The following is a 12,568-nucleotide window of genomic DNA, read 5'->3' as shown; positions in this document are numbered from 1 at the left end:
CTGTCTTTGTTATTAACCTTCACTTACTGATAGCGCGATGGCACCCTTTGAAAACCTTTGGTTACAGTTGGAAGTGACATAAGAGCCTACTGCACTGCATCAACGCTTATAGGGCTTCCCCAGCTGTAGACTATGGGGAAGCCCTATAAGTGTCAGTGCAGTTCTAGGCTCTTAGGTCACTCTACCTATAACCAATGGTTTTTAAAGGGACGCCATCGCCTATCAGTAAGTGAAAGTGAATAACCAAGATGGATTTTGCACCAGTTTGTCATAGATTTTTTATTGATGAACACAAGATTGCTGGGTAACCTTCCCTTTTTAGATATAATGCAAAAAATCTGCCGAGTCAGCACTTTTCAACCAATATTGTTTTCTATGGGTGAAATCATTCCATGACATTTGTCTGAAAATTAGGTGCGGTGACCATATAATTTTATTTGTTAACTGAAATTGATTTCTTTTGAATGAGCTTTGTGCAAAGTTTCATGAAAATGGCAATAGTAGAAGTTGGTTTTCCAGCAATTTTCAATGTTATCCTATGGGAAGAGAAAACTCCATGCACTCAAAGTGCTTGTACATCTTTAAAATATAGTTTTAAAAAAGGTAAAGCTGAGAATCTATCATGTATATATCTGTCAATTTTTTATTCCTGCAAATTCAATGTATTAAGTTAATATGTATAAATGTATATATACAATTTAAATACAGGTGATTAAAATTAACTGTCATCAGAACAGGATAAAATTTATGATTCTTGAAATTATTTTAGTTATAATTTATACATATAATCACTAATCTATTTGGTATACAATCTGTAAAAAATAAATTTCAGCAATAAAAGTTGATGACAAATTATTTACAACCATACTGGTAATTTAAATTTTGTATTACATTTTCTGTTAGAATAAAACACCAGTTGAACATTTAAATATGCATGTCTATTCAATTATCATTATAGTAGTAGTACTCAAAATCCTTTTCAGTCAAGATCTTTCAGGCTATGTTTTTGTGAAGCAGGTAAAAGTGTAGAAGAGCTCACATAATATGCTGAGATGGTTTGGCACCAAGGGGACCTTGGAAATTGCAGAGAGTGGCTGCAACAATAACACACTGATTGGCAACCTTTTTTAATTTTAAAGGCATTACTTGATTAATTAGATGAAACTCCTTCAATCTTCCAATAGCTTGTTCCACTCTTATCCTGAGACATGCAATTCTCTTTGATTCTAAAATTTCTGATGAATTTAATCGTTTCCCTTTAGCAGTTTTGCATTTTCTGGTAAATGGGGGTATTTTTAAAGTAGCTTTTTTCTCAGTCAATAGATCTCTAATTGTAAATCCAAATACATTGCATTTTCAGGAATAAAAATTGACAGATATATACATGATAGATTCTCAGTTTACTTGAAAATGCACCAGTCGGAGTTATAGAAACAAGAAGTTTGTATGTGTTATGATTCTTATATGAACTGTAGGTTGTAACTTGAGCTTTAGGGGTCCTTGATTTTTAAATAAATATTTCTGTACAATCAATAATTGCTCTGGTGTTAGGAAAATATTGAAAACACTTGGGCATATATTTCTGAATTTTTTGACGTCAGGGCCATTTTAGAAGATGAATCATTACTTTTGCTAAGATAGATATCCATGTGGTAAAAATTTGACATACACGACTCTGAGAAACTCCAAACAAATCTCCCAGAACATACGACAATAATCCTAATTTCAATTTCATAAGCGTCAGAATATATTCTTCAAACTTGTTTAATTTTCTTGATGGTCCAGGTTTGTTATTACAATTGCGCTGGTACTTTGTTTCAGAAGCAAAACAAGAACCTCTCCAGTATTTAAATTTGGGAGAAAAGGAAATTATTAAATTAAACAAAGCATACAATAATGAAAGAGTTGGAACACCAGTGTATAATTTGACAGATTTATCAGATTCCAGAACTTTGTCGTGGAGATAGTCGGGTCGGAAGGTAGGGTTCCCATGCACCCCATGGATGTATTTTTTTAACCTACATTTTTGTAATCCTTAGGGTCTATATTTAATGAATTTTGATGTTCCCAAAATCAAATCGTGTCCCATGGGTTCATTTGGCGCCATCTTTGCCGCCATCTTGGCCGCCATCTTGGATTTCAACAATGGGGTAGGGGTCACGTATCTACCGCTCGACGGAAACAGAAACAATAAAATACTATAAACGTTACATTTTTAGAAAGCCAAGATCATGGCCTTTTCGTTGATACATAACTTAATAGGGATTAATTAATATTCGAACGTCGATTAGACTTTATATCGGCCATTGGCCGTGAATCGTAAAATTTGCTAAATTTCACACCCAATAATTAAGTTCCCGTTCCTCCAAACAATTTTTCATAAGGTGTTTATATATTTTTTGGAAGAACTCAGTGCAATAAACAAGAAAAAGAAGATTAAAAGTATGTGTCTTGAGATTTATTGGGTACATGAGCTTGTTTTATTATTACACGGTATATGCCACATATCCGTGTGTAACATAAGGGGTAGGGTAATGTTTCCCTTTCTGTTTCGAATCATGAACGATGAAACCATTAAAATGTTACATTTTTTGAAAGTGCTGCATCAGACCTTTCTAAAAATATATAGATTTATGGGAAAATTGCATATTTAAAAGTTACAAAGCTTAAACCTTTCGGCTTGTGTCGAATTTAAGTGATTTTTTAAGAACGAAATTACAACATATGGGGTAGGGGTAATGTTTCCCTTTCTGCCTCGAACCATGAATTACGAAACCATATAAATGTTATACTGTTTGAAAGCTCTGATATATGGGCCTTTCTAAACATGTATAGTTTTATGGGAAAAGTCCATATTTAAAGTTACAAAGCTTAAACCTTTCAGTTTGTGTCTATTTTAAGTCATTTTTTTCAACCAAATTTTAATATAAGGGGTAGGGGTAATGTTTCCCTTTCTGCCTTGAACCATATAAATGTTATACCGTTTGAAAGCTCTGAAATGGGCCTTTCCAAACATGTATAGTTTTATTGGGAAAAGTCCATATTTTAAAGTTACAAAGCTTATGCCTTTCAGTTTGTGTCAATTTTAAGTGATTTTTTAAACAAAATTATAATATAAGGGGTAGGGGTAATGTTTCCCGTTCTGCCTTGAATCATGAATTATGAAACCATATAAATGTTATACTGTTTGAAAGCTCTGAAAATGGGCCTTTCCAAACATGTATAGTTTTTTGGGGAAGTTGCATATTTGAAAGTTACAAAGCTTAAGCCTTTCAGTTTGTGTCAATTTTAAGTGATTTTTTGAACAATATGCACAAAACAGTTAGTCCGTTGGCCAGGTATCGAAATCATCCCCTCTAAGGCATTTTAACCACTATGATTTTCTGTTAGCCAGTATTCTCAGCCGTCATAATCTGCTTTATTTTCCATTTAACCGATGGTGTGTAAGAGTGTAACGACTTGTTTGTGAAGGGCTGTCACGCCCTCGGTAGTAAAATAGGAATGGGTTAGGGGTAACATATTACCGCTAGTCGGAAAAAAAAAACAAAAAAGTACCATAAACATTACATTCTTAGAAAGCCCAGATATAAGCTTTTTACTTTTTGATAATTACTCGACTTTAGATGGCGCCAATATTCCGTATGTACATGGCGGTCAGCAGCTGAATCATTCACATAACGAACGTTGATATGGCCTGAAACTTCGGTTAATTCATTCAAGCAAACTCTTGTTTGATTAAGTTGATAGTTTTCCTTCCTTTTTTATTTCGAGTATTTGCCATGGCATGACTGAAACGAACCTTGAAACGAAGGCTGTACGTATCTATATTAGTCCGAGCCTGAGCGTGATCTGAGAGCAAACAGATCCGCAGATAATGCGAACGATCGCAACCGTTACCAACAGACTCATTATGCAGAGCCATGCCCCAAAACGCCCAACCAAACTTGGTTGGCACTAATCATGATCCCAGTCCATTTCGAGCCGGGCTTTAAGGGAAGTGCGGTGGCCTTTGAAAGACCCTTTGGTTTGGTTTTGTACCGTAGTATAGGAAAAAAACCCGACCTGTCGTCGTTGCTGTGAATGTTTGTGTTGCTTTTAGCCTCTTTTTGCCTATTTGAAGAATCGTCTTTGCCTTTCCATGCTGCGTTCTGTGTAGCGAGTGTCTTCGATCGCTTTCTTAAGTTTGTGATGTACAACTGTCTTGAGTCCCGGTGCTTTATTGGGTGTAGAGGTAAATAGTTAGAGATCAGGGTATTAAATTGGTTGCCGCAGTGTCTTTCCAGGTGTTGCCACTTTTGAAGGAATTCAACACTCGGTATTTTGGCCTGGTAAGTATTCTTTAAGGTGTACCTGTAGGCTACGTGGTACTGAATAGGGGCCACTTAGGTTTCAACACATTCGATACTCTTGGCTTTCGCTTATACCCCGTTGTATGAGTAACTGGTATCGGAAAAGGGAAAGGCTTAATTAATATCCATCTTTGCTAATATTAATACTCGTTTGGCTTACAGATTGCCACCTCTACTTGTTTTGACTTTCAATTGGACAAAACATTGAGTATGACTTTCTTCTGTGTGTTATTTAGGCCTATGAAAAATATGAAAATTGCATACATATTGTTGTCAAATATCTCAAATCTTAGATTGTAAGAGATAGGCTTAGGCTTCCCTGTAATCATACAAATGAGTTAAATGGGAATTTATTGGAGTAGATTACAGTAATCGAAGAGAATGGTTGACACTATAGAAAGACTTATGTCGGATTGCGGGGACCTAACTATAAAAGAACAGCACAGAATACTTGCCGAATGTATTGACTGTTCATGTATAGTACAGGCTAGTACAACATGGAATGTAAAACATACAAATCAAAGAAGTGGCAAATTTCTCAACTTTTCACAAAGTTTATATTCCATCCTTACTATCAGGATTAGGATTTTCCCAATCTACAAATAAGCTATTACTTGATTACACCTTGATTCAGCATGACTAACATTTTGCATTTGCCACGCAACCAGGCATGCCCGTCCATGGGATCGCGAACAATGCCTTTAACGAAGCTTTTGAACGCTTTTTGTGAATTGTGTAAGAATGTCCTCTCTGTGGAGTATAATGTGTGAAGCAGTTGTCTTGCTCGCTTGACTCTGATGATTATGTGACTTATTTTTTCTCAGCTGCTGGTTGCTGATCTAACTCGAAAGTTAGATCAATCTAGTCTCTCTGATTCGATCATGCTGGTGGGAATGGTATCTTCAAGCACTGACCCTAAAACGTCCGTTTGTAGGGTCTTTGCTTCAAAGACGTCAGGGTCTAACATTGGTCAAATGTCATCCATGATAAGAAACTAATGATAGATTCACTCACAAGGCATTTTAAACATTGGGGTGTCAATGGGAATATAAGCCTTTTAGTCATTTTCTGAGGTTTGTCTCGCCTTCTTATTGCTTGGTGTAGAGAGTGTTTGTTCGCCTTCTGTCATGGTTTACTATTTAGTTGCGTAATTTTAATGCGTTCTGTGACATTTGGCTTTTCGGGTTTTAGTTCAAGAATTATTTTGCTATTGAATATTAGTACCCAGTCGAAAATGTAATCCTCATTGGGAGTATATAGTGTTCTGCGTTGTAAAATAATTTCGAAAAATTGGTTATGATCTCTTGTTTTCTGGTAAGGAAGGTAAAGTGTTGTCGACCCATCTTATCGTATTATGGAGAAGCTATATTGTGGATTAATGGTGATTGGTTTTCAGCGATAAAAGATTCTCTCGTGTTCCCGTGTGGTATTAAAAGTAACACTATTAATAGTGAGCTCTGATTTGCCAAGACGGTCACGTGACTGTGCATGTATTTACGATATACTGTAAAGTTGGCCATTCCTATCTCCAAAGTGGGTTTCTTTCACATTGTTTGTATTTTCATCACAAGTTTCAATATACTGATATAATATAGCGATAAACAACCCCTATAAGTTTGGTACACCACTCGAGCTCGGTTTTGACCATTTCACTCCTTATACACACGACGGAAGTTCGTTCGTATATGTTGTTTACCGGTCGAAACCGTGTGGTATCCTTTCAAAGTGGTGCTTTATTGCTTATATATCTCTCGTGATACAATTAAAGAAAAGGATTGATTGTTGCTGCTGTCATATCAACTTTGCATGACGACTATGACATCCAATTTAATGTTTGTGGGTTTGGAATATATAATTTTTGACATATTATAGCCGTTAACTTTCTTTCCCTAATTTGAGTTATTGAAATGAGTAAAACGTCTTTTATTAACCACCACTTTAGCTTTTTAGTGCTATTTAATGCCTATAGAGTATTTTTCTATGTTCCTTTTAACAAGTAAATGTCAGTATAGTAACACAAACTTTTGAGTTTAGGCATTGTCACTGCATAATTTTTGAGTTTACCCCATCAAGCCATATCTTGTTGGAAAAACAACTGCGTTAGTGTTTCAGAGATATGATATTTATGTGACTTCCTTATTCGCTGCGTTTGGTAGGAGAGGAAACATTACCCATACCCGTATCCCTTAAATGTATATATAGAGGGATGTACGGCATACCATATATTATGTAAACAATCGACGCACCACATTAGTCTCAAGAAGATACACTCTTTTAATGTTTTTACTTCTCTATTGCATTAAGTTCTTTCAAATGATATATAAATACCTTGTAAAAATTGTTTGGGGAACATGAACTTAATTATTGGGTTTGAAATTAAGCAAATTTTACAATTTACATTTCATGTCCGATATAAAATCTAATCGATGTTGAATATCGATTTATCCCCATTTTGTTGTATACCAATGTAAGGGGATTATCTGGGCTTTCTACGAATGTATTGTTTATGGTACTTTTTTGTTTTTGTTTCCGATTAGCTGTAAATATGATACCCTTAACCCATTCCTATTTTACTACCAAGGGCGTGACAGCCCTGCACAAACAAGTCGTTACACTCTCACACACCATCAGTTAAATGGAAAATACGCAGATTATGACAGCTGAGAATACTAGCTAACAAAAAATCATAGTGGGTAAAATGCCTTAGAGGGGATGATTTCGATACCTGGCCAACGGACTAACTGTTTTGTGCATATTGTTCAAAAAATCACTTAAAATTGACACAAACTGAACGACTTAAGCTTTGTAACTTTCAAATATGCAATTTTCCCCAATAAAACTATACATGTTTGGAAAGGTCCATTTCAGAGCTTTCAAACAGTATAACATTTATATGGTTTCATAATTCATGGTTCAAGGCAGAACGGGAACCATTAGCCCTACCCCTTATATTATAATTTTGTGTAAAAAATCACTTAAAATTGACACAAACTGAAAGGATTAAGCTTTGTAACTTTCAAATATGCAACTTTTCCCAATGAAACTATACATGTTTAGAAAGGCCCATTTCAGAGCTTTCAAACAGTATAACATTTATATGGTTTCATAATTCATGGTTCAAGGCAGAGCGGGAAACATTACCCCTACCCCTTATATTATAATTTTGTTTAAAAAATCACTTAAAATTGACACAAACTGAACGACTTAAGCTTTGTAACTTTAATATGCAACTTTTCCAATAAAACTATACATGTTTAGAAAGGCCCATTTCAGAGCTTGCAAACAGTATAACATTTATATGGTTTCATAATTCATGGTTCAAGGCAGAACGGCAAACATTACCCCTACCCCTTATATTATAATTTTGTTTAAAACATCACTTAAATTGACACAAACTGAAAGGCTTAAGCTTTGTAACTTTTTAAAATGCAACTCTTCCCAATAAGACTATACATGTTTGGAAAGGCCTATATCAGAGCTTCTAAACAGTATAACATTTATATGGTTTCATAATTCATAATTCGAGGCAGAAAGGGAAACATTACCCCATCCCGTATGTTGTAATTTCGTTCTTAAAAATGACTTAAAATTGACACAAACTGAAAGGCATAAGCTTTGTACCTTTTAAATATGCAACTTTTGCCAATAAAACTATACATGTTTGGAAAGGCCCATTTCAGAGCTTTCAAACAGTATAACATTTATATGGTTTCATAATTCGTGGTTCGAGGCAGAAAGGGAAACATTACCCCTACCCCATATGTTGTAATTTCGTTCTTAAAAAATCACTTAAAATTGACACAAGCTGAAAGGCATAAGCTTTGTAAGTTTAAAATATGGACTTTTCCCAATAAAACTATACATGTTTGGAAAGGCCCATTTCAGAGCTTTCAAACAGTATAACATTTATATGGTTTCGTAATTCATGGTTCGAGGCAGAAAGGGAAACATTACCCCTACCCCATATGTTGTAATTTCGTTCTTAAAAAATCACTTGAAATCGACACAAACCGAAAGGTTTAAGCTTTGTAACTTTTAAATATGCAACTTTTCCCCATAAATCTATATATTTTTAGAAAGGTCTGATGCAGCACGTTCAAAAATGTAACATTTTTATGGTTTCATCATTCATGATTCGAAACAGAAAGGGAACCATTACCCCTACCCCTTATGTTACACACGGATATGTGGCATACCGCGTAATAATAAAACAAGCTCATGCACCCAATAAATCTCAAGACACATACTTTTAATCTTCTTTTTCTTGTTTATTGCACTGAGTTCTTCCAAAAAATATATAAATACTTATAAAAATTGTTTGGAGGAACGGGAACTTATTATTGTGTGTGGAATTTAGCAAATTTTACGATTTACGGCCAATGGCAGATATAAAGTCTAATCGACGTTCGAATATTAATTAATCCCTATTAAGTTATGTATCAATGAAAAGGCCATGATCTTGGCTTTCTAAAAATGTAACGTTTATAGTATTTTATTGTTTCTGTTTCCGTCGAGCGGTAGATACGTGACCCCTACCCCATTGTTGAAATCCAAGATGGCGGCCAAGATGGCGGCAAAGATGGCGCCAAATGAACCCCATGGGACACGATTTGATTTTGGGAACATCAAAATTCATTAAATATAGACCCTAAGGATTACAAAAATGTAGGTTAAAAAAATACATCCATGGGGTGCATGGGAACCCTACCTTCCGACTAGACTAAGAAGTTCCCTTCTCAAAGCATCTTTATCATTAAGTTTTGAATCAATATCTGATTGTCAGTTTCAAGTTTGCAAATGTCCGGATCCTGAATTGTCAAATTAGTCTGTACAGAAGCATTGACCAGGTCCTCACAATCAACATCCATATCTTCTTGAGTGGCTACATACTGATGATCCTTAGGTACTGGTGTTGATATCTTTGCTGAATACTCTGTGAAAAAAATGGTAAAATAATCTTTATCAGCAAAGGTTTCAGATATATAAAATCATCATTTCACATACATGAAATTACCTTACACTGTGACAAATCAGCTAGTGAAAGTAAAATTTTATCTTGGCAGTGACCAGTCATACCCGGTACTCATTGCTTCAGGGCTTACAAAACTCTCATGTAATTCATAGTTTTCTGTCTCCTATAATATTCAAATTCACATTGAATATACACAGCAATTAATATACCAAACACAATTTAATACTTTGGAAAATCTAGATTTACTGTAAAATAGCACACGAAAAAAAAGCTTGTGGTTTGATAAAATCAAGGAATCATGAAGAGTAGTTTTATGGGAGTCAGAATTCTGAATGGTTGTTATATGACATGAACTGATGTGCATTTACAGAGTAACAAAATATGTACTGTGCAGTTGCCAAATGTTTATTTTTATGAGTCCACTTTTAGGTGAAAATTCTGACCCAAACATTTTATGTTTTTTGCAAAGAATTTACTTTAGAATAAAATTCAAGCATAATATCAACATCTTATGGTCCAATATCCAATATTATAAACAGACATTTTGACAACATTACCATAGATCCCATATTTACACCATGGATTCAACCCTATAACAAGTATTTTTTCTAAAAAATAAATACACTGGTAATCATACCAAGTCTAGCAACATTATGATGATTTCATCATGAATAAAAATCAGAAACAACAAGGTGGGAGCCAATAAATAGGTAAGCTTTCAAGATTTTGTCAGGATGCATATTGCATACTTTAAAATACACAAAAAAGATTCTATCTTACCGTGGAAATCAACTTGACTGCTCTTTTCTGTAATTTCAACTTCTCCGCTAACCCCATCATACAGCTCGGACTCCAACACACTTTCAGAAGTATACACTTCATACGTCTTATCATCCGGTACTTTTTGTAAGGCAGGTTTGTTTTCCACATCGTTGAACTCAAGGCGTTTCCTACACTTCAGTGTTGGTCTCTGTGATGCTGGCTTACCCCAGTTGTTATATTCAAATAACGTTGGAACTGGATGGTCATTTGTTGGACCTCTACTACCTTCAAAATGTCGACAGCAGACACGGGAAAACTTATTTGGCTGCCAGTCTGACTCCCTGCGTAGCATTCGAATCCACTGTAACCGGAGATGCCTACATTTGCTTGCCGATGAGAATGAGTGAAATGTAATGCCTCTCATCCATGGATACTTATGCAGTTTCTTCAACTTTACAGTTGCGGAATTACACCCAGGCGCATTACAAAAGAAATTTGGCATGTTTGTTTACAGTTCTCAACTAAAAATACAATCGCCAAGGAAAAAATTTCACAGTGGAGAATTGTAGGCCGTGAACAACAGCTTTCTCGATCAGACGACAGCCGCCATATTTGAAGCAGCTGATTTCTGGCCCTACGTGAGGTCAACAAAGAGCGCCATCGTGCGGCAGAGTGGCTTCATAATCTTTCGTTTTCAGCTATCTCGAATATAGCGTATTGAAGGGATTTGATTGACTTCAAAAATGTGCCAGTGTTAGTTACTTGTAGGATTATCACTAGTACAGAAACTTGCGAGAAATTTGCAAGAAATGGACACTTTCTCGCTTTTTGCGAGAAAGTAAGCGAGAATACATACTTTCTCCCAATAACTTAGCGAGAATTCAATTTTCTCGCAATCAGCTGGCCAGAACTGTGTTTCTCTCTCAGCATCTGCGAGAAACCGAATTCTCGCAATCAATCAGGGAGAAATTTGTTTTCTCGCTCTGCATCTGCGAGAAATTGTATTTTCTGTGTAAGCATTTCACAAAAAATTCACAATTTCTCGCCGATGCAGAGCAAGAAAAACATAGTTCTCGCTGATTAATTGCAAGAATTCAATTTCTCTCAGATGCATGCAAGAAAGCACTTCAAATGCGTCATTTAAAGATAAGTCATGATTTATGTAGACATTAGCCCTCCCCATTGTTAATTCTGTGTTCAGCCCTGGTTTTTTGCAATTTTTCCAACTTTAGGTATTAAATAGCAGCTAACATTCCATCAACATGTTCCTGTGACTACAAAAGCGTCCATTATGCGGTAGGTGTTGTTATACTTTAGTTTAAACCCCAATCTTGCTGGACATTTAGGATGGGTACCACTTTGAGGTCAGGGACCGCTTTGAGGTCTTAACACACGTGCGACACACTCACCAGGTATTGCAAACTATTGGCCTAGGTCGGCCCATGGCTGTGATGGGGAGGGTATGAAGCACGCGAGTGTGAGAACAGTCTGTCCCATGTCCTGCCAACAAGTCAGGTTATGTTAAAAAAGCTTAGCATATGATTTACTACAAGAAAAAAGTACTACAAGAAAAATACACGTGAGTAGCAAAATGATGATGTTGCAGTACCCTTGCTCCTGCGGTACCCTTCACAACCCAACATAACAGTTGTAACATCCCTATATTTTTCCTGTTAAAATTCTATCTCATATTCTAGGGATCCCACGGCTTCTACATATACAGGTTTGTTCAATATTATTATTCTTCTTCTTCTGCAACTTCTTCTTCCGTAACTTTTTTGTCACTCTTGATCTCAGAAACCGCTGAACGTTAACTTCTCAAACTCACAGGCATAATAATTACATATACTTGTGCATATTATCCTTAAAATTTTGATTAGTCACGTGACCTGACGGCCATATTGGATTTTCCAAAAACCTAAAACTGGCTTCTCTAGATGACATGGGGGTGTAGTGGATTCGAACAGCAGGTACAATATTAAAATTCATCAATAAAATCGCATGAGGTTTCGAATTTTTGAAACAAGCAATTAATCTTTAGAAATCTTCTTCTCCAGAATCAACGCACGGATTTAATTGAAATTCTTCTCGTATCACCCATAAATTGAGCACTTTAAAGTTTTTAAAAGGCATTTCTATATGTCACGTAGTTTGGCTGCCATGTTGGCTTTGCAGAAATCCCAATTTAATCTTTAAAATTCTTCTTATCCAGAACCAACTCATCGATTGCACTGAAACTAGTATCATGCTAAGTGTAAGAAATTTAAAGTTTGTACAGGGCATTTGGATCTGTCACGTTGTGTGATCGCCATATTTGATTTTGTGAAAATCCCAATTAATTCTTTAAAAATCTTTATCTCCATAACAGTTGTACCGCTAGAACTGAAAGTTCACTCTTATAACCCTTAGTGTTAGCACTTTCAAGTTTGTTACAGGCATTTGGATTAGTCCTGTGGTTTGGCCGCCATATTGGATTTCTCGAAAA

The 12,568-nt window shown here is 35.7% G+C and overlaps 1 protein-coding gene across 1 annotated transcript; it reads right to left on the bottom strand.

Moving 5' to 3' along the window:
- Nucleotides 1–8,701: 8,701 nt before the first annotated feature.
- Nucleotides 8,702–10,435, bottom strand: LOC139139780 (uncharacterized). Its single transcript, XM_070708688.1, has 2 exons — nt 10,102–10,435; nt 8,702–9,282 (listed from the first exon to the last, which is right to left on the bottom strand). Exons 1-2 carry the CDS (start codon nt 10,433–10,435, stop codon nt 9,086–9,088), a joined length of 531 nt encoding a protein of 176 aa, XP_070564789.1. The 3' UTR covers nt 8,702–9,085.
- Between the last annotated feature and the right edge of the window lie 2,133 nt (nt 10,436–12,568).

This window comes from Ptychodera flava, chromosome 9 (genome assembly GCF_041260155.1).
Source record: "Ptychodera flava strain L36383 chromosome 9, AS_Pfla_20210202, whole genome shotgun sequence".
Lineage (NCBI taxonomy): Eukaryota > Metazoa > Hemichordata > Enteropneusta > Ptychoderidae > Ptychodera > Ptychodera flava.
This window is presented reverse-complemented; position numbering and strand designations above follow the sequence as displayed.